General features: G+C 41.9%; 1 protein-coding gene across 4 annotated transcripts in view; it reads left to right on the top strand.

Moving 5' to 3' along the window:
- Nucleotides 1-21932, top strand: part of LOC6588688 (CUGBP Elav-like family member 2) — a 96249-nt gene that overhangs the window by 34428 nt on the left and 39889 nt on the right. For 2 of the 4 annotated variants that reach the window (XM_026989149.1, XM_026989150.1), the window contains exons 2-3: nt 9168-9625; nt 19904-19986. In XM_026989149.1, the coding sequence (XP_026844950.1) occupies nt 9168-9625; nt 19904-19986 (541 nt within the window). Of the gene's footprint in view, nt 1-8584; nt 8968-9167; nt 9626-19903; nt 19987-21932 lie in introns of those variants that run through there. The other 2 variants (XM_026989151.1, XM_026989152.1) reach the window with 2 other exon arrangements.

Genomic DNA, 21932 nt, shown 5'->3' on the forward strand with positions numbered 1-21932 from the left:
ATGTGAAAACTATCGTCTTAACATCGTATAGAAACTTGTGGTCTGGGAATATCTCATGGGGATGTTGGGAATAGATGAGAAATTTTCGGACTAGGATGCGAACAATGTATAAGCATAGACTGTAAAATTACCAAGATGTAGCTTGAGCCACCAAAAAGCTGTTCTATGGCGGGTTCACCCTACGATTCCTGGTGAAAGAGGACACGTGCGGCACCGCTTCCTTCTGGGCTTCGTCAACGTCTCGAGCAACTGAGTCTGTCTGTTTCCGTTCCAGGAATCAAATAACAAAACACACAGTTGAAGCGTAAGAGTACACAGAGGCTCGGTTCCAAGAAAACAAAAAACCAATTTTAAAATTTCTAAGCCATCCCAGTCGATTAAAAACTCTATTTAGCAAAAGGTTCTGCGATAGCTGGCCCTTTTCTCAAGGGCTTAGGCGAGAGTTGGTTAAGATGAAAAAGATGAAAAAGAAGAGAAGGCACTTCACAGTAAACACAGCATAAACAGCTGATGCAATAGTCAAAGCAACCCTGTGTTTTGCGCTTTACAGCACATTTGTGACCTGTTACTCTTTTTCGTACCGGGAAACTAGTGGCCTCGAGAAAGCAGAGATGTTTTTGCGAAAACTATCCGGGACCCTAAATGGAAGGCTAGATAGAAGTTTTTGATAGAGTAACAAATGATCCACAAACTACTCCATTCATTGGACAGCCCCTCATACGACATCTAATTATTCGAATGAACTTTCAGTCCCGCTAAAATCGAGTTTAATTAATTTTATATTCTTTATCCACTCCCCCACGGCTATGCTCCCCAATGGTGGCTGTCTCTTTCCCCCTCTATCTAGCAGGAACGAACGTGCAAGTGCATTTTTTGCAATTGGCAATTCTCTGCCAATTCATTAACATTTAAGTGCTCAAATATTGAAATGCATATGAAATCGAGAGACAAGAGGAGACCGACGACCCAATCACTTCACCAAACCTTGCACTCGTCCCCTTGCCAGACTTTGCCAGGGGCAGGGGCATCATCCTCTCTGCCACTACACCGCACCCTTCGTTCGCTCATCCATTTGTGAAATGCGCGTCAAACCAACAAAATTTATGCGGCACTGCATCGAGCGCTTGAGAGCTGTGGAATGTGTGGAGGAGGAGAAGGATAGGTGATGATGGTTGCATGATGGCATGACAGAGGTGGCATGCAGCAAAGAGTGGCAGCAAAGAGTAAAGAGCATGGAATTGTTTCAATTTCGTTGGCAAACAACAATTTGCAAAAAGTGGCGACCATTTTTGCTTGCCTCAAGTGGAACGAAACCCTGTGGCACTGTGCTGCATCTCCCCATCGTCGCTGGCGCATCGTCGCCCCTCTGGTATTTTCATTTATAATTTTTATTCAGCTTTCCTTTTTTTTTCTTCTTTTTGTTTCTCCTTCAAGACTTATGCGGAAAAGTGTTTCGGTCTGCACACCCAAAAAAATAAAAATCATTTGATTCAATTTTCCACACATCTCTCGCTCGGGGTTTCCATGGGTGGAAAAAGAGAGACCCCGAACCGGGGAGTAACCGGGAGCCATGCAAATCATTTTTCTTTTCCGAAGGGCCGCAGTTGTGTCGCTGTTCCTGGGTTCTGGATTCTGGATTCTGGATTCCGGGGGTTCGCAGTTTTTTTCCAAAATGAATCAATAAATTCCTTTGCCAGCGCAAGTTTAAGGCAATATTTTTTTTTGGTTTCGAATTTACTTTTCCTTTTTTGGGGAATTTTTAATGCTCTTTCAGGGGGGAGTTCTAGGCAGGAACACGAAGTTTTTTGTAGATATATAGTTCCCAGAATCCAGTCTCACTTACTTTTAGGACCAAAGAATCCATAAACACAAAACACTGTCATTGGGAAGTCGCCCTAGTCGGTTCCAAGAAGTCAAAAACAATGTACATTGCTTGGGCATGACACAGAAAGGAAGCCTAAAGGAGAATAGAAGTATGATCTAAGTGATCACCGATCTAGATTCGATATTGAATGGTGCTTCTTTTTATAGAGAATTTGGCTATCTATATAAGAAATGTTTTCCTCCAACTTTCAACCTCTTTAATCATCAATTTTCAGTGCCTTTGTTAGAACATTTAAGATTCGACTTTCCTTGATGTTTTCCCTGCCATTTCTCCTGTTTTGTCGTTTTTGTTGTCATTGATTCTGCTCCGAAGCCGTTGGCATTGTTGGAATTTTTGCTCCACTGCTGTGAAATGCCGTTACTTTTGTTTTAACCCTCCACACGCCCTGCCGTACCGCTTCAAGCCCGGTCATGTGTGTGTGTCAGTGCCGGGATCCTGCTCTTTAAGGGAATAAAGTTTTCGCAGGGTGACGCAGGGGAGGGTGAATAAATATGTATATTTTTTTTCTGGTTAGTGCTCCTTGCATGTAGTATGTATTTCCATTCACATTTCATTGTGGTTAAAGCCGGCTCGGCTCTCTTCGCGCTCTCTTTTGGACTTTTGGGCATTTTGGCATTTGGTTGCGTTAACATTACGCTTCACAATTTAATTTCTCTCCTCTTGTTTTTTTCAGTGTGTGAGAAGTGACATTGAGAGCCGAGTCCTGGCATCCCTTTGTGTGCTTTATCTTCTGGCATATATATTTTACACTCGATTCGGTTTGGTGGCCTTACTTTTTTTGTTCGTATCGTATACATTTTTACATGCCCGCAAGATTTACTTATTTAATTTGGTTTCCTGTGTGGTGAATATTTATCTTGCTTTTTTTTTCGGTGACATTTTCGATGTGGTTTGTTCTTTGGCTTTTTAATTTCGGCTTCATTTTCAGTCACAAAGATGGAAACTTATGGCGATTCTCTCGTTTGAGAAGAGTCATTTCTACAGCCATTATTTGTGCTGTTAAAAGAGTTTTTTTTAAACAATTAAAGTAATGGGTAAAAACAAGAGCAAAAACTGTTATGAAAATAAATGGAAATTGTATCAAATTGAATTGAATTCAGTGATTCTTTTGGTTAATATTCATTATTAACCTTATGAAAAAGTAATCATAAATTTTTTGTACAATTGTTTTTGCTTTATTGGGACCGACTTTTGAGCTGTAACTGTGTTTTTTGTTGTTTTGATTCTGGGGACCGAAAAGTAACTCTTTTTCTGCGCCTCGACAAAAAATGTATGCATTGTTTTTGGATTCTAGGGACCGACTCAGCTGCTCCACCTCTTGGCAAATTGTAAAGTTTTTGTTATCTTTAGGAACATTTTTCCCTTAAGTTTCATGGATCACTTTTTGTATATCATTCATACCATGAAAATAAGACTTTTCTCTCCTCTTGGGACTTTCTCTTATCAAAAATTTTTGGCTATTCAAAAACCCTCAACAATTAATTACAGCCCAAAAGTCAAAATCCCATTTTTGTCCTCCTCACCCCCTCTCACACCAGGACACTGCCTTATCCACATGCAACTCCCAAAATGGACTCTTCCCCGTCAGCCTCTAATTAGTCAACATAATCCCCAGACTAAACGAAAGGACATTGAGTCCTGGGCGATATCCGGAAAACCTCCCTTCGAAAATTTTCAAATAAAATGCCAACTTTGATCTATTTACAAGTGATTATTAACACAATAACAACAGGCAACAGGGGGGCGGGGGACTGAGACAGTAACAATGTAGACGGAAAGGGGAGGGGAAGGGCATAATAGACAGGGACAACAACTACAAACGATTTGGAACATTTTTGCTTAATTACACACGAGTCCTAAACCGCTTCCTATCCCATCCCCAAAATGGCACCCACCAGAGAATCCACTGCGTTGAGCCAAAAAATGGGCTTAAGCCCCTTCCCCCCCTTCTCGGGCGACTACTGTCTATCCTCATCCATCTCCCCCTTTGGTCCGCTTCACTGTCTCTGCTCATCCATCTCCCCTCTTCTGTTCGCTCATCCTTCTGCCCCCTCTCCGTTCACTCATCCTTCGGCCCCCCTCTGGTCCGTTCATCATTCTGCCCCCCTCTGGGCCGTTCATCCTTCTCCCTCCGCCCCCCCTTGGTCCGCTCATGGCTATGTCAAATATTTGCACAAAAGTCCAAGCTCCTTCTTCTGCTGCCCTCTTTCGTCCACCCTTTCGTCAGCATTGCTCATCCAATTGTCGCAGCAGAGGATGAACGTAGACGAGGGGTGGAGAGGATAAACGTAGGCGGGGGGCGTCGCAGGGAAAAAAGGCATTCGAGTCCTCAGCCAAGTCCTGGAAGCGCCAGTGTGGCAGCAGAGCAGCGGTACGGCACGGTACCGGCAGAGGCAATGAGGCTCAGACAGCGGCTTTATCCTTGACCAAAAAAAGAGCAACGCGTGGCAGAGATGAACGGTTTTCTTATACCCTACACGCAAAGAGGGGGTATATCGATTCTTTCCAACATCTCAAGTGGAAACGTGGCCTGTGGCAGGGTATTAAAAGCTTCGGTCATACGCTGCTAGTTTTCGTTGCTGTCTCTTTTTGGGGTTCACTGAGTGTCAACATTGGGTGCCCCTCTCCCTCCGACTCTCCTTCTCTTTGCTCGTCGGGCGTCCAGCCAGCGTTGCCAGACAACGCACAGTCAGCGTAAAAAGTCGCGTAGCTCAACAAAAAAGGGAAGAAGAGGTGTAACGAAAGGTTGAGCGAGAGCGAGACGGGGGGTGAACGGTGGCAAAAATAAAGCAAAGAAATCATTTTTAAATGCGGCTTAAAATTATCTTTGATAAGCGTGCCGAAATGCGGCGCCCTCTTATATTTTTTGGTTCCCCCTCTCCAGCCTTCTTTCTGCTGAAGTTGAGTTATTTATAGGCGGCGCGGCGGAGCTTTTTGCTCTCTCGAGCTTGTGGGTCGCCTTCAGAGAGAGCGAGAGATCAAAGTAAAGCTTCAAGTGGGCTGGGACTAGAGCAGAGCAGAGGTTAAGCCGCTTAGGAACCCGAACCCGAACCCTCAAGGAGTGGAGTGCAAAGGTATGAGGAAATCTGATTTGATAGTTGAGAGATAAAGAGATAATGAAGCATAGGATAGAAATATTCAAATGCGGTTAGTAAAATATAGAAATTTTACAAAGAAAAGGCCATAAAGGAATCTTTAATTTCATCCTCCGAATGTCTCATTAGTTGGTCACTGAATATCGCCTATAGCCAGTCTCTAAGGCGAAAAACTCTCCACCAAACCTTAAACAATTGGGCTCATTCAATAGTCCTTCAATGCCTGCACCACTTCAGGCATCACAAGGTTAAAGCTCTTGACAAGTTCCACTTGTGTTACTTTTCCATTGATTTTGCAGTCTCTAGTACACCGCACTAACAAATCGAAGAACATCGAGGTAGAAGCAACCAATCAAAGAGAACAAAGAGGGAGTGGCGCTCGAGCTGGAGGACACAAAAACGAAAATAACAAGAATCAAAAGTTCCAGGATCCACTTGGAACTTGATTTGTTGTGCAGCGCACAGCAGACGCTCGACATGAACGAAATTATCCATCGTCTCACCTGAAAAACAACAGATAAAGACCAAATGAAGAGACAAGTAGAAAAAAAGTTGTTCAAAGAATTTTTGCAGCTTCTATTACACAGCTGCTACATGCTATACTACCTTTTTTCTCTCAATTTTCCCATTTCGGACAGTGGGGGGGACACCTTTCTTTATTGGAGAAGTTTTTTTTTTTTGTTGACTGTGTCCTTGTCTCTGTCAAAGTGTTGACCCATGTCGACGCCGCCATAGAAGGGTCGCCCTATCTCTCTCTCTCTGTTAGCTGTCCCCAGTGTGCCTTCATTTTGGGGGTAAAAAACTTTTATAATAGATTTCAAATTTCTGCCGCCTTGTGTGCCGTGTGCCCGGCTGTACGTCCCTCCATAATTCTCTGGAGTAATCAAGCAAATTAGTAAGTTTCTCGAGAGAAACGAAGCTGAATCCTGGCGAAATCCCAGTACCAAATTCCGACACTCCTTCGTGGCTCCCTCGACAATTTTGTGGTCGGCAAATTGTTGACAGCTGCTGCCGCCAGCTCCTTCTTCTGTTCTCCTGCTGTTGCTCCGACAAATGAAGATAAATGCCAGGATGGCGAGGCAGAAGAAGGTGGTGGCACGAAGTGGGAAAGTTTTCCTTTAAAATTTAAAGCGAAATCTTCAATTTTTGGCTGGATTGCATTTTCCTTTTATCCTTTTAAGTCGATAGCCGGCGAAGTAGGTAGGACTTCTCTCTCAAGGGTCACTGCATGAAATCGAATTTACTTTACGAAACTTCAAGTATATACTCCTCTTTTTAGATACAATCACAGATAAAAGATAGTTTCCATGGATCAATAGATGTATCTATGATGAGTAGGTATTCCTATAGTCCAAAGTATAACCGTTGTTCCTTATTTTTCTTTTGAACATTGCATACTTTTTGTTGATGAAGATGAATTGCAGTTTGAACTTTGATACTAGCACAAAAGTTCGGTTCGTTTTCCTCTTTTCCGAATTTTGTTGGCTTGTGTGTGGAAAAGTTTTGTTTTTCGGGTAAAAAAGTTTTGTATGAAATTGTCGCAATTGCATGTTTTATTGGATCCTAAGCGGGAACTTGGCTCATATCAGACGTATTGGGGTTGGGTGGTGCACAAGAAATGCAATAATTGTGTCAAAGGATCGTTGCAATTACAGTGTTTCCCTTGGCTACCCCCCCCTCCCCAGTGACTTTCGAACTTTAACTGAATTAAAGTCAAGACAAAATAGCCAGAAAAGGGTTAGCAGAGGAAGAGAGGATGTGGGAAGAAAGAGCTGTTGAAAAGTTTGGCGCGTCTGGCAAACAAAGAAGCAAAGGAAAAGACAAAGTTCAAATTACAAAATGCAACAAAGAAGACGCCAAAGGGATGAGAGGCGGGGAGGAAAGACAAGAATTTGCTAAATAAAAGTGAAACTTGCAAGAAATTAAAAGACAAACAAGTGAAGAAGCTTTAGGTGGCATACCGACTGGAGGTACCTCTTAAAAGTGTGACTAAAAACATACTTATTCTTATAATTATAATCCATTGAAAATGGAGTCTTTTCTGCTCATTGTTTATTGTCTCCTGCCTATTGCATACATCCATGCGAAAACCATATGCCCTAGAGTTCCACCAGCACAGGGTATAAAGCAACAGCCGCCGCCGCCGCCGCCTTGGAAGCAGAGCGATGCAGAGGGAGAGCGAGAGAGACGAGTGTGGGAGAGAGCTTGGAACGAAGAGCAGTGCATGTGCGTGCGTGTGCGTTGGCAGAGCAGCAGCCGCAACGATGCAATTAAAGCATTAGGTCCGTGACAGAGACTTCAAACACAAACCCAAACTAAAGCTTAATTATGTGTAATGGGATGTGCCATGATTTACTTTCTATCCTCTATCCTCAAAATTGACTTTAAAGTACAAAAATAAAGAAGAAAAAACCTTAAAACAACTTCGATTTCGACTTGAGTGAACTTTTCTTGTTTGGATTGGCGATTTTCTGGCTGAATAATCCTCAAATAGCATTAACCTAATGGCCATTTGCTTCTGTAAATAAACGATTTTAGCTTTCGTCAGAGCCAAGGCCAAATTGGGTCAACTAAAACGCGATGAGCAAACCCACCTGGACAAGGACCCACTACCCCACCCCACCTCATGATTAAATGTTGGCAGGGTCTCTATATGTGGGGGGTGCAGTATGCCTGTGTGAGTGAAATGAATTAGCTAAGAAGGATTGGATAACAGGGCGTGTTTCAAAAGGCACCACCTTCGGATTAGACAAATGGATAATGGAAACGTTTGCTTTTTTCAGTCGTAATTAGAAATTTAGGTTGACGTGAAAAAATCGAATGGGAGGTAAAAAGTCATTTGCATACAAAAGTGGCTTAGAAATGGTTTAAAGAGGAGATAGATAGTAAGTGGGGGGATTAATAGGTTTTTATTGTAAAGAAAAGTTCATCAGTAAATTTTATATACGTATTTCTATACCACACCTAACGTTCTTGGGTTTTTTTTTGTTTTGCATAATAATCCGCTATTTTTCCAAAGTTTTGACTTTTTAGCCGCGCGAGAGCCACCGATCATCCCACCCGCTTGTGTCTCTTTTTCTCTGCTTTGACAATCGGCGCTGCTTCATTGCATTTACCCTATGTACATACCTCTCTCTCTTTTTCGCACAGCTTAATCAGAGGCCTTCGAAGCAGAGGCCGCTGCCGTTGCTCTGCCTAGAATTTGTTTCCCTCTCTTCTTTGATTTGGCTGCGCTGCCTTCTTTAAATAGATAAGCTTAAGCTGACGCTAGCAGAGCACCGGTCTCTCTTCTTTGCTTTGACTAAGCTAAACCTTGCTCATTTAGATCCTCTCCCGCTGCCTTCTTACAGAAGCTTTCGATGCAGTCGGCAGAGCTGCGGGTTCCAGCTTTTGAGCTTCGATCGACTGCAGCGAAGTCACTGACTCTCCCTGTTCCTCTCGCTGCCCTAACTCTTTTGCTTTTTTCTATTACATGCGCCTCAGCATTACCTGACTTTCGCTGCTGGAAGGCCTGGAATCCACTGGAAGTTCCTTTGCCCTTGACTTTATCAAGCCAAATGTCGTTGCTCGTCCATTTGTCCAGCGACGATTGCCAGTAAAAGAAGTGGAAGAACCGTTTAGTTGAAGGCGCTGCGCGTGCGTGTACCCCCGATTATATATTCAATATATAGTTCCTTTTTTAATTAGTCACGTTGAGTTTCGAGTGTCGCAGTGTTAAATGGAAATCCTCTTTTAGGCGATTGCAATTCTTAATTATTTAAAAAAAAAACCCGAATTCGATTGTCCGTGTGCGTCAAAAGTATTGATTGAGCGTGGTTATTTGCCGTTATATCCTACTAACTATTATATATATATACTTGTTGTTGTCCTTCCGAGTCGACAGTGTACAATTTTTGAGATCATGTTCAGCAGCCGCGCTTCGTTTCTGGCCAATCGCCGTATGATATTTGATTTTTCGGAAAAGAGTGCCAATGATCTCTATTTGGAGTAAGTATGTGTGTGTGAGACACAACTGTAAACGGTGACTCATCAAGGAAGAACCAACTAATAATATAGAATAGAAGACATTTGTTTTACTTTTTATTAAGTTATATTCCCAACAAATATTCAAATATTAAGTAACTAACCCAAAAAAAAACATTTTACTAACGACAATTCTCCCTCTTATTCTGTCTTCCCTTTCGCAGTGCATTTGGTATGAGCGATAAGAGTAGCAGTGCTACGAATAGCCTGCCCAACAGTCCCATTCACAGCAACAACAATAATCCATCTCTGCTCAACAACAACAATAACGGCGTGAACGGCAACAACAATCAGAGCCTGGGTGGCAGCAACAATTCGCTGGTCGGCGGCATCGGCAACAACGGTATTATGTCTGCGGCAGGGCTCGTGAACAACAACAATAATCCGTGCAGTGCCAATCGGAATGTCGTCGTGAGCATGGACGATGATTCGTGCTTCCGCCTGGATGCCGATGCCACGGTCACCTACAGCGACAAGGAGCCCGATCCGGATAACATCAAGATGTTTGTGGGCCAAATACCCAAGTCCATGGACGAGTCGCAGTTGCGTGAAATGTTCGAGGAGTACGGACCGGTGCATTCGATCAATGTGCTGCGCGACAAGGCCACTGGCATTAGCAAGGGTAAGTCTTAGTCGGCAAGGGAAATTGGAATACTCTCTCAAGAAGAATAGTGCAAATAGAAATGTGTAAATGTTGTTGTATTTGCATAGAACCTACCAGTATTACTGTACTTAAATCGGTCGCATCACGACAGCCCTGCACAAAGCTGGAGTTTGTGGAGAGGGGGAAACGGAGCTCTCGCTCTCTCCCTCTCTTGCTTCGGGCGGCCCATCACTCTTCTTCGTTCTCTCTTTTGTTTAGCTTGCTTGCATGCGTGTGCGTGTCTGCTGTGCTGCGTCTGATAAATTACATTCGAATTTGTTGCGGTAAATACCCGAAAGCTCTCACTAAAGCTTCTCCCTTTGCATGTAAATGAGAGAGCTGCAGAGACACCGAGGCACACAACACACAAAATTAATATGAGATATGCTTTGCCCAGACACTCACTCCCACACACGCACACCCACACACTTACCCATTTGTCTCTCTTTCCTCTGTCTAGTTTCTCCCTTTTGCGCCCCGCTTCCTTTTAATTGCATTCCCTTGCATTTACCATTTCATTTCATTTCATCAGCAAATTGCTTTTTGTTCCGCTATTTGTGTTTGACTCGAAATTTCAATAGCCTTGAGCTTGAGCCTTGTGAAGCTTAACTAAGGGAGGGGGGTGCAGTGCCAAAAATACATAGTATGAGAAAAGAGAGATCTTTTTAATTAAATAATACACATCATGGTATTAAATTTACACACTCTTACTTAAGCAATTGAAAAATTGCCCTTCGCTTTGATATTTATTTAATAATTGCTGTCATAGAAATAATATTTAATAGTATTAAAAGGAGTTTAACGAATAAAGTTTTAGGTAGAAGTGCGTAAATATAGAATTTCCAAGTTAAAAAAGGGAATAAATTAAAAACACAAGAAAAAGTCTTTTTGATGTTCTGTCATTCAGACCATCCTTCATCTCCATCTCCCATTCTCAATAAAAGCTTTGCATCCAGAGATCAGACCCTCTCTTCTTTATCTCTATCTCCCCCTTCCCCCTCTCTCTATCTCTATTGCCGATTTGAATTCCCTTTTCATTATTCCAATATATTCATTGTTCAGTTCCGTTCTATTCATTTCTTTGCTTGTCCTGTCTCTCATCTATTCTATTTTTATTTTTGTGCTGTCTGAAAGCCTCTCAACTGCAGTCAAGTTTATTTTTATTGATGTGCTGCTCTTTTCTCTTCGTCTCCCTCCCATTCATAACGGCATTTTCCACTTCTAATCTTTTCCATTTCCAATTGCCATTCTACTCTCGACCCATCGTCTCGCATTCATTGTCCATGGATATACATATTTCCACAAAAACATTCATTCATTCGGTTTTGTGTATTTTCTGTCATTGTTATTCTATATCCAACTGTCTATTTAGCTTTTCTATCCTATCCCCCCATCCACCATCCTCCTCCGACTGCAGCTGACAGGTTCATCCTTATTTTTGTAAAAGTGGGCGTGTGTGTGCTCTGCTGTTGTGCAGATCTGGACAGTGGCCAGTTTTGTGTCCCAAAAATGGAGGCGTGCCTGCCCTGCCCTGCCCTGCCGCCTGGTCGGAAAAAGAGAGGAGCAGCGGCGGCGGCGGCAGCAAAACAGTTTTAGAAGCACTTAAGTGGCGCGTTGTGCTGATGATTTATGACAAGCGGAAAGTACAGTGCGACCTCTCCTGGCTGGAACCATCTAATCTGCTGCCCTGCCACTGCTGCTTGTCTGCTGGGAAAGTGCCACTGTAATCAAAGCTTATTCCGCATCCATGGTGTCCCCTTCCATTCATTCTCTTGGACTAGCTTAAGTGCTCACGAACCATGCGAGCATTTTTGTTGTTGTTGGCAAGTAGCTGCCCGCCTTGGAAGACTCTTCTGGCAGTCACAAACACAGAATCGACACAAATTGCATTTCAAAGTTATTATTTATGTCAGCGCAAAAGCGTAGAAAAGTAGGCGTCGTTTTTGTGCCCACCACGCCCACACAGTGACCTACAAAAGGGGGAAAAAGAAGCGAAAATAAAAACCAAACGGAATATTCCTTCGTTATTCTCTTGGTAAAACATCCGTTGGGGAGGTCTAATATCTGGGGATATCAGACTTTATTACATTTTTACTGATATAATTTAAGTGATTTAAATCAATATGTTTGGTAATTAATTCGATCGATATATGTTTCGATTTGTGTTCTGTTCTGATATAACAATCGTTGACATACATTTTAATGTTTATAAAAAGATCGAAATATCATCTTTTGATAGAAATTCACAAATTTAAGTAATTTTATATTTTCCAATTTTACAATAATTTTTTTTATCGAGTTAAAATTGGCTGCTGGATAATATTGATAAGTACATTGACTATCTGTAGTTTTAAAGCTTGATTTTCTACGTTATATTTATACAAAAATTTATTTCTTATCCAACAAAATTTAAAAATATATAGTTTAAAAAAATTTTAAACCAATAGAATTTAAAGTAACAAAATACAAATGTTTATAATAAATTTTCGTATATTCTTTTAAAAACGATTTTAATTCCGTTTATATTTCAAAAATGTAAAAAAGTGTACAAGTTTTTTTTTCTTACCTATGTATTTATATTTCTAATTAATTTTAGATCCCATAGGGTATCCCACTAGTTGATCATTGTGTGCATCGATATGCTTACAGCGCTTTCGCCGTTTCCTCTTTATTTTTTTTTTTTATTTTTTTATCTTTTCTTTTGCCTTTTGCGCTTTTTGTGTATGAATTTCCTCCTACTGCATGATGCATTTTGTTCCCGGTTTTTTTTGTCTGTTTAAACTACCAAAACTTCCTGCTAACAACATTTCCATTTAGATGGCAAAATGTAACCCAGTTTTGCGAGTTAAAAAGCTAAAAAGAAGCAGCCGCCTCGGCCATACATATCCTTCGACTTGGTCGAAATGTCTGTCTGTTGCTTAGAGTTTTTAGTCCTTTGCTTTCTTCTACCCTTTCTTTCTCTCTCTTGCTGGCCTTCTCTTAACCAAACGAAATGCAAAATGACACTTTTAAGTGCGATGGTTGACCTCTGAACCAGAAAGTCGTAAATAACAAAAAATAAAGTTGAAAAAAAGTACCAACCGAAAATTTCCCTTTTCGTTTCGTTTCGGGCAAAAGTATTTCTGGGCTAATGCTTTCTGCTGCTGGTGTGCGGCCCCAAAACAAAATTGTTTTCTCTCTTTTTTGGCACTAAATTTCGTTAGCGGCCGTTTGCCCCCTGCCCCTGTCCCTGTCCCCACGAAAAATACTGATAGTATCCCGTACCTATTGGCGGTTCTGGTTCTGGTTCTAGCCCCTGGATTCTCTATGTTGTTGCTGTGGGTGTTGCGGCTTTTATGGTCTCTGTGTTCCTGTGTTGCTGCTGCTCCTCTGTGGCCTGTAGATAAAGGTGAGAAGTGGTGCAAAGCAGGGAGGGGGAGAGAGAGGGTCTAGGGGGCACTAGAGCGGGACAAGGTTAAGCGCTTGGGTCATAATTTATTAGCGCTTGCGGTCGGCGATAGTCAGAGGGATGACGATGATGATGAGTGCAGGGAGGGGCGGTGCAAAGGGCACTACCAAAGGGAGGTGTGGCAGGAGGTACAGAAGGGTGGGGTGGCAGGAGGTACAAGGGTGGGGTGGCAGGAGGTAGAAGGTAGAAGGGTGGGGTGGTAGGGAAGCATCAACCGTGGCGAAAAGGCTCCTTTCTTGCGGTTTCCATTTCAGATTTGTTCAGGTGAAAAAGGCTACAGCCTGGCGCTGGGTGTAACATTTAATTCGATATTGAGTGAGTGAAAGAGACCGAAAAATAATGTGGAAAAAGAGGGGAATAGCTTTAAAAGCCAGTTCTATCCCCTCCCCTCAAAAGCTGTAAACTGTTTGTGGCCTTTGGTTTTGTGTTTGTGTCAAAAAGGTCCTGTGTCAAGTTTTCTGCGGTTTTTGCGGCCAACGCAACGAAGCCAAACTCGGTGGGGTTGGGGGGGAAAATTAAGATTTTCCTAGAGCCATTTCAAATGGCTTGAAAATTAAGCTCCGAGTGTAGGGACACGCATGTAACACGTGGTATGGGGGGGTGGGATTTGAAGGAGTGAAAAGAATAGTGTGATTCTTAAGTTTTAAAGAATTCAAAGGGAAACCAAAGGTGGAATGGTAGGAAAGGGTGGAGCGGCACGAGTCTGACTGAGATCGAGATACGCGACCTGGAAACTTCAGAGAACCCTTTTCCTATAGAAATATAGAATTGTTTTCGACATCTTCTATGGCGCTGTGTAAACATCGAATAACTTTGAAAAAAAACTACCGATTTTCAAATATGGTCCTTTAGAAATTATTCGAACTAATTTTTGAACAGAATTTGATTGATGAATGAATGAATGAAGTGAATAAAGTGGCTGCCGTTATCGAATACCTTAAAATATTCACCTTTTGCTGCGTTTTCCAACACTTTCGAGCATCTCGGGCGGGGTATGACGATGATTTCGGGCTTGGGCTAGTCAATGGTAGCCTCAGCTTGCGGTCGAAAACTGTGCTTTTCAAATAACCCCACAAAAGTAACTCCGGAGGCATCAAATCTGGAGATCTGATTGTTTTTTTTTTCCAAATAAATTATTTATTTATTTTATTCTTACGTTTTTGTTGTTAATCTTTAAAATATATATAAATTTTATATCCAATAAAGATGTTTAAGCACTTTCGATTAGTTCCCCCGATAAGCCCTCAGTATATTTATCATTTTGTGCCCTTAAGCACCCCTCATACCATATTCAATTGGGAAAATCCGGAATCCGCAAACCCCGGACCCCGGACCCCGAACACGAGCATATGTCACAGTTCCGCATTAACAGGGCCACACCCACTGAACCGAAGGCCTTCTCAGGCGACGCCCCGCCCCCCTCTAGATTTTTTGTTAGCCAGTATTCCATTCCCAGTCTTGTGATTTATGACCTCCGACATATAAAAAACTAACTCGCTGACCAAACCAGAAAAGTTGAGAACTGCTGGGGAGAGAGGAGGGAAAGGGAAACCAAGGAAAAGCAGAAATAATATAATTCACACAGGAAGAAAGAGACAGAGCATGAGGAAGAGGGTGAGGGTGAGAGAGTGGGTTAGAAATAGAGGTTAAGTGGGGTTTTTGTTGGTTTTTTTTGGGAGTGGACTTTGGGGCAGCTTCTCCCCGCCTTCCGTTTCCTTATCTTTTGGGTTCTCCTCTTGAGAACTTCATTTCGTAAAGCTTTTCCTTCTACATCTCTAAGACCAGCTGTCCAATGTCCTGGCACCCTGTGTCTTTCCTTCACAGAGAGAGACAGAGAGAGAAAAGGAAAAGTAACGCACTTATCTAACGCCTCCATCGGCCGCCTCTCCCTCTCTCTCTCTCTCTCCCTCGCTCTCTGTGGAACTTTGTGCTCTTGACATTTTTATTTAGCTGCTGCACTGAGCGTGAAAAATGCATAAAATTTCACTTAATTTTATTCCAGCCCCCCTCTCGTCCTGTTCTGGGGTGTTTTTTTTTTGCCTGGGAAAAAGTGAATTTCAATTTCAAATGCAGGCGCAATTTTCGAAACGTTTCAGTTAGATTTTTACTACTTTTTTTTTTTTGTTGGGTGGAAATTGGATTTGGTCATGACTTTTGGTTGCCACTGAGGCATTGCCAAACATTTGTCACGGTCTCCCAGGTAAGGGACGATCACGACTCCACCGAAGGGACTAGAGATGGGAGACAGGAAGATGTGTAAAAGATGACCTAAGGGGATTTGGACCAGATTGTACATCTATTTCTCAGTTAATTAATTATTTTATTATACAAATTAATTATAGTACATTTTTAAATGAATTATTTACACAATTAATTAAGCGGTACACTAGCGTCGGGGCCTTCGGCTCTCAGTTACTTCAAATAATCGTATCTGAAAGGAAATATTAATTCAAAAAAGTTGCAATAGAAATTTTAGTGAACCAAGAAAACAGAATCATAAATAAAGATCATGTCTACTGGATTGGAGAAAAAACGTTAGCAATCGGATGATTATTATAGCCAGAATGTAGAACAGAAACAAAAGTCAGTTGGCTCTTTGAACACCTGGCCTTCGAAGAGCTAGACCATACTTTTGTTCCTGCTAATCACATCTATAAACTGGGAATCCTATCCTGGTACATGAAGAAGATTCTTGGTCTCTGGATAATCAAAAATTTGAACTCTCAAAAATATCGACTGCTTTTTTTGATGAAATGCTCGAAAGCGACAAAAAGTAATAGAGCTATAATAATTTAATTAGGGATTGCCAGAATAAAAAAAATGTATTTAAAAATTGATTAAAAAAAAAGAATTTAAAAATAAATAAATTTCAAAAAAATGTTTCGATATTTTAACTATTCTTCACTGTGGTTTTCACTTTCCTACAGTGGGTTCTTTTTCGAACTATCGTGTGCCCAAGTTGTCCAGCAATAATGCTTTCCATCTGTGAAACAAATTCGACTCGATTCGATTCGATTCGATTGGTGGGTAGTGCCTTCCCTCTCGATTCGATGGATGCACCATTTGTGATTCTACTGCCATACTTTTTGTACGTACGAGGAGGAGGAGCACCGCTACTATCTGCTACTATTTCTGCTTCTTGCTCTTGTGTATGCCAGTCCGTAAATCTGTGTGTGTGTGTGGGGGGTGTGTGTGTGTGTCGGTCGGAAAGTTTTAAGGACATTGATTTATTTAACTTCGATTAATTCGTTTCGTTGCTCCCCACCGACGCTCGTCCGACGTGCAACGTGTGTCCAAGGCTACATATATCCGTTCTATATGTATTTGGTATTTGTATCCTTTTCGGTGGACTTTGGCACGTCTTGTCTGGGGAGGCTCTCGATTTCATCTTCCTCCCCACTTTCGGGATTAAGTTCTTTTTCGTCCAAAAAACGTGACTGGGTGTCGTTTTCAGCTTTACTCGTCTATCCATCGATGCCTCCACTCCTCCCCCCTCCCCCTCCCTTTCCGTTTCCTTTTCCTTTAGTTTTCCCTTCTCTTTTTTATCGCATTGTTCTCTTTGGTGCGAGCGTGTGTCTTGGGTTTGATTCTAACTGCAGTTGACATGCACATAATGGGAATTGTGTGAGATTTCTCTCTTTGTTTTCAGCGTTGTTTTGATGCAGTTTTCATCCACCTACTCCTCCTCCTGCTCCTCCTGCTCCTCCTGCTCCTCCTCCTCCTCCTTCGTTATCGTTCGATTGCTTTTCCTTATCTATATCCTCCCTCTCTCTCCCTCCCGTCCCTCCCTGCCGACTATGTTTTATTGCATTTCAAATGGTTTCGATTTTTCCTTCATTTGTTACATTTAACGCCAGTTTAATTTTAAGTGATATTTAATCTGCGTTTCCGAATTGAAATTCAAGTTAAGCTCTTCTCTATTCTCTATTCTCTCTCTCTATCTCTTTCGTTTCTTTTGTCCTAATGCCCTTTGTGTGGCTTCTAGGAAATGGGATATCTTTTATGAGGACTGGGGAGGATAAGTTTCTTATTGCTGAAATCAAAGGATTGCGGATTGTGGAAATTTGAATGGTGATATGTTTTGAAAAAGTTTGCGGAGGATATTCATTATCTCCCAATTAAAAAAGGGGTATATAAATTATATCTACCCAGAAAATTGTACATTTTGGGGCTGAGTAAAACTTAAATAATTCATAATTATGTTGGCATTTTATTCTGGAATAATTACACTTTTCTTTCGAATGGAACTATTATTTAGGTGACTCTTTAGGAGGAGAAGCACTTCCTCAATAGGGTTCGATCAAATGTCCATTAATTCGTTTGAAATTCGGATTATTTCAATATAATTGGAAATATTTCTTTTTATTTAATTAATTTTTTTATTATTTAAAATAATTCTGCTTCAATATGAAATTTGGTTCCCAAAAAACAAACCTGATCACACAGAAAAAATCCAGCTAAATTTTCACACTTTCTTCTTTTTTTTAACGAGTGAAATGTTCGATATTCGATGAAATTCGATTAATCAATCAATTTCAAACTAATTTTATTCAATTACTGAATCCACTATTCAAAACGAATTTAATTTAAAAATTTAATTTAATTTAATTAAATTTCCAAACATTTAATGGACTTTTTTGGAGTTCTCACGCAACCAATTTTGGGGGGGAGTCATACCATTTGCGTTTGCCCAACTTTAAGATCCTTTGAGCTGCTGCATAAAGGACAAAAATAGAGAGAGAGATAGAGGGAGAGAGAGATATGAAGAGATGGAGGAAGTGTGGGGCTCTGGAGCCCATAATTCACTCGCACACATCGGATGTGGCGGCGTCGCCTGCCGTCTGCCAGCTCTAACCTCTCTCTGCCTCTCTTCCCCTCTCGATTTTCCGGATATTTAAAAAAAGAGAAGCCCGAAACGAGAAATGAAAATATTTGCAAATATGTGAAAAATGCAGGAAAATGTAGCCGCTTGCAAAAAACTGCGACAGATTGAATTACCTGCTGCTGCGTGGAGGGGGAGGACGGAAAGGGGGAGATTTGGGGAGGGGTCCAGCCCTCGCCTGAACGGCCGAACGAGTTTTACGCCTGACTGGGAGCAGCGACCCAGCGTCCACGATATGGTCGCACCACTAAATACCGCCGATGCGATACGCTCTTACGGCTCGTGGGTAATTGCATTATGCAACTATTGCCCGTCCAAAACCCCCCACACCCCCCACCACCCCACCCCCACCCCGTATTAAGTTTTGTTGCAGCCACAGCCGTCACAGTGTTGCCTCCTCTCTGAGGTTGAGGTAGGCCTCATGCAGGTTAGGGAATGGATAACCTGCGGGCGGGACGCGGGGATATCCGAGGAGGGAGGGATGTGTGCAAGAGCCGGAAATGGATTTTAACCAAAGCTCTGTGTGTGTCGGTGTCGGTGCCTGTGTCTGTGTCTGTGCCTGTGTGCGTGTGTGTGCCTTGGCCACAGATTTGGCACACATGAAAAAGGAAAGAAAGAAACAGAATTTCCGCCACATCAAAAATACAAAAAAAGGTACAAAATATTTCTTCTATTTTTGTTGGTCAAATTGAAACGAAATTCCATGCGAAAGAGAGATGAGGGAAAATTATAGAGAGATAGAGAGAGAAAGATAGGGAAATTGAAATGATTTTGTGTTAAATTTTAAGGATGCCACGCCTGTCTGAAGGTTGGGGATATGATGATGGGAATATAACGGAGTAAATGGAGATTAGATCAGGCGTAAAGAAATCCCTATAGGAACATCTGATAACATAAATCGATGGACTATAACCTACCAAGACTTATAAAACACTTCCATTAGAATCTGCGGATAATTTGGGGATCCTCTGGGCCTTCCACTCGTTGAAAATAATATTCCTCTCGCATCTAATGGTTACACAGCGATGTGTAAAGTCCTGATTATATTGAGATATTCTGTAGATTGAGGGACATTCTAATAATTTCCTGTACCCCTTCTAGATCTAGAATCTACAATTAATTATCGTTTCGCGGTGAAGAATCTTCAAAAATCTTTAGGGAATGAAGGACGCCTGGATCTACAGATCATAGAGTAAGGGATTTCTAAGATCAGTATCACCTTTTTGGTTCATATTTTGTTGTCATTATTTGGTGCGTTCTTGGAGGTACCTCCCAAGGTACTCGCTTAATCGTGAGGGGAAACTAAAAAAAGTAAACAACAAAATAATTATAATTATAATTTGGCAACATTATAGTTCCTCCCAAGAGGCCTTAAAACCCCAATTATCCCACAAAATACCAGAAAAATTCTCTGCTTTATTTTTTGCTAAATGGAAACTACACACGAATTGGGGAGGATATTGGGTGGGTGGGGAGGCCACATGAACACTTTGTGCGCCCTAATGCTTGGCTTTAAGTATCACTTAATATGCCTGCCACACTTTCCCTTCCTTTGCTGCGTAAATTCCAACACCTTTTCCCCCCACCTGGGGTACACTTTCAACCCCTTTTTTTCGGTGGGATTCGCGACACATTTTGTTGGTGGGGTGTGGGGGCTGGAGGGCCATAATGTTTAATTTAGTGGCAAGGCTGTCATGTTGTTGCCACATCTGCCCCCAGCCCCCAGCCCTGGGTGGCCACGCCCATTGTTGGCTCTGGCACACGTTTTGGCATTCAAAGCGCCGTTTCCTTGGGGCCGCCTTTGCTAATAACAATAATTTTCATAATTTCTCTTTGCCACCTTTTCCTGGGGGGTGGGTGGAAAAATAAACTCCAATTTAACCCTTATGCTAATCTGATATATATTTTCCTTCCCCTATTTTCGCAGGTTGCTGCTTTGTGACGTTCTTTACGCGACGTGCCGCACTGAAGGCCCAGGATGCTTTGCATAATGTGAAGACACTCGCCGGGGTAAGAAGACATTTTCTCTTTGATTTTCTTTATTGGGAGATCCCGTATTACATCATTAGGAGAGGAGCGGAGAGGCGGGGCGGGGCGCGGAAGGTCTTTGCTTTCTTAACCTTTAATTGGAATTTTTTGCTGATCTGACAGAAACAGGAAAAAACTCTATAAACTTATCATGAAACGCCATCATCCGAATGACAGGACAACATCCAAAAGGAGGGCGAGAGAGAGGGACAGGACAGGCAGGCAGCATCCTCACCTCCATCATCATCATCATCGTGGTGGCTCCGCCGCCTCTCCTGCCGCCTCTCCTGCCGCCTCTCCTGCTGCCTCTCCTGCCGCCTCCTTCATTATGGCTAACTGACTCTCTGACTGACAGATTGACTGGCGTTTGGACAGACAGAGCCATGACACCGCACAAAATACAACAAAAAATACCAACCAGCAACAGCAGAGAAAATAAAATACAAAAAAACGGCATACTCGTACTAAAGGGGGAAAAAAAAATCACGAAGCACGAAATATTCCTTCTTCCTCTAGTATTTTCCCAATATACCATAGTTTCGGTTTTCTTTTCTTTACTCGTTTTTTTTTGGTCTTTTCTGTTTTGTCGCTTTCTGCACATTTCCCTATAAAATGCAAGTAATTTCAAAAGTTTAGCCTTGTGTCCTGTGGCAGCTTAAAAATGAGAGAAGACAACGAAAAAAAACCAAAAAAAAAAGAAGTGAAAATTGTTAGCAAAAGAAGACACGCGCCAAAAGTTTATCTTTTGTGTACTCTTCCAAGAGGTATAGCCAGGGCAGAACTGGCTTTCAAATCTTGTTTTTGATTTTTAATAATAAATAAATAAATAATTTGTAGAAGATATTCGTAGAAAACGGAGTGAAGAGGGCGAATAGATAGTCCAGATATGGCCATATATTTTACTGGCGGAAATATTTTCAGAAATATTCCTTATCTTTCCGAAATCTCTTCAAAGAAAACCGATATTTATTCGTAGAATTATTGTGGAATTCAAATAAGATTATATATTGGAAGATGATCTAAGAAATGCTAGCTTAACATATAATTGGTCCAACTTCTATTCTCTCCTGCACGAACGCGATCGTTTTGGTCATGCGGCAGCGCCCCTCGGTTGGTTGAGAAAGGAGAAATGCTATTGAATGTCGAATAGTTTTGTCAGATTTCTTGTCTTTTAAAGAATCGAATACCAAACAAAATCGCACCTTAGATGCCTTCTGCTAAGAAAGGGCATACCTGATTCGTTGCAGCGGAATGCACTTTCATGGAATTCCTTCTTTTTTTTTTGGCTGGCGCAAAGCGAAGAGAGCAAACCACAGGCACAAAAATGTCAATTTGCACTTTGGAGAAGCAGCAGAAGCAGCAGAGGAGCAGCAGCAGAGCCCTGGAAAGTTGTCAGCGAGAGAGAAAAGTGCAAAGGGAAGGGCACCAAGAGCTGAGGAGAGGGGAGCAGGAGCCTGTGAGAGATAGGGTGCCACGTCAGCAAAAGCGAGCGACATTTGGCAATGTTGCGCTTTTTTTTCTCTCGCTTTTTTTGGTGTTGTCCTTTTTCTATAGCGCCATCAAATAAGCATTGAATATTATTATTATTTGAAAGCCATGTGTTGGCTAGAAGCAGAAGACGGGTGAGGAAGAAGGGTCCTCCTAGGGACAATGCTTATGTCATCACGTTATCGGCTTCAGAGGGAAGCCCCCCGACCACCGACCGACGACTCACATAATTTGCATGTAGCTTCTGCCGCGTGTCGCTGCTGCTGCCTGCAGCTGCGATATTTATTTTAGAAAATTGCCAACGGGAGCGGAAACAGGACCAATAGGGGAAACAGAAAGGAAGGGTATCGCCGAAGAAGTTGATGCTCTTTAACATCCATGGAACCATTAGAGAAATCAAAGCTTTTTGAGTTTGTTTGGAATATTTTTGAGAAAAGTCA

Source organism: Drosophila persimilis, unplaced genomic scaffold (assembly GCF_003286085.1).
Source record: "Drosophila persimilis strain 14011-0111.01,24,50 unplaced genomic scaffold, DperRS2 tig00000191-arrow-pilon, whole genome shotgun sequence".
Taxonomy (NCBI): Eukaryota; Metazoa; Arthropoda; class Insecta; order Diptera; family Drosophilidae; genus Drosophila; species Drosophila persimilis.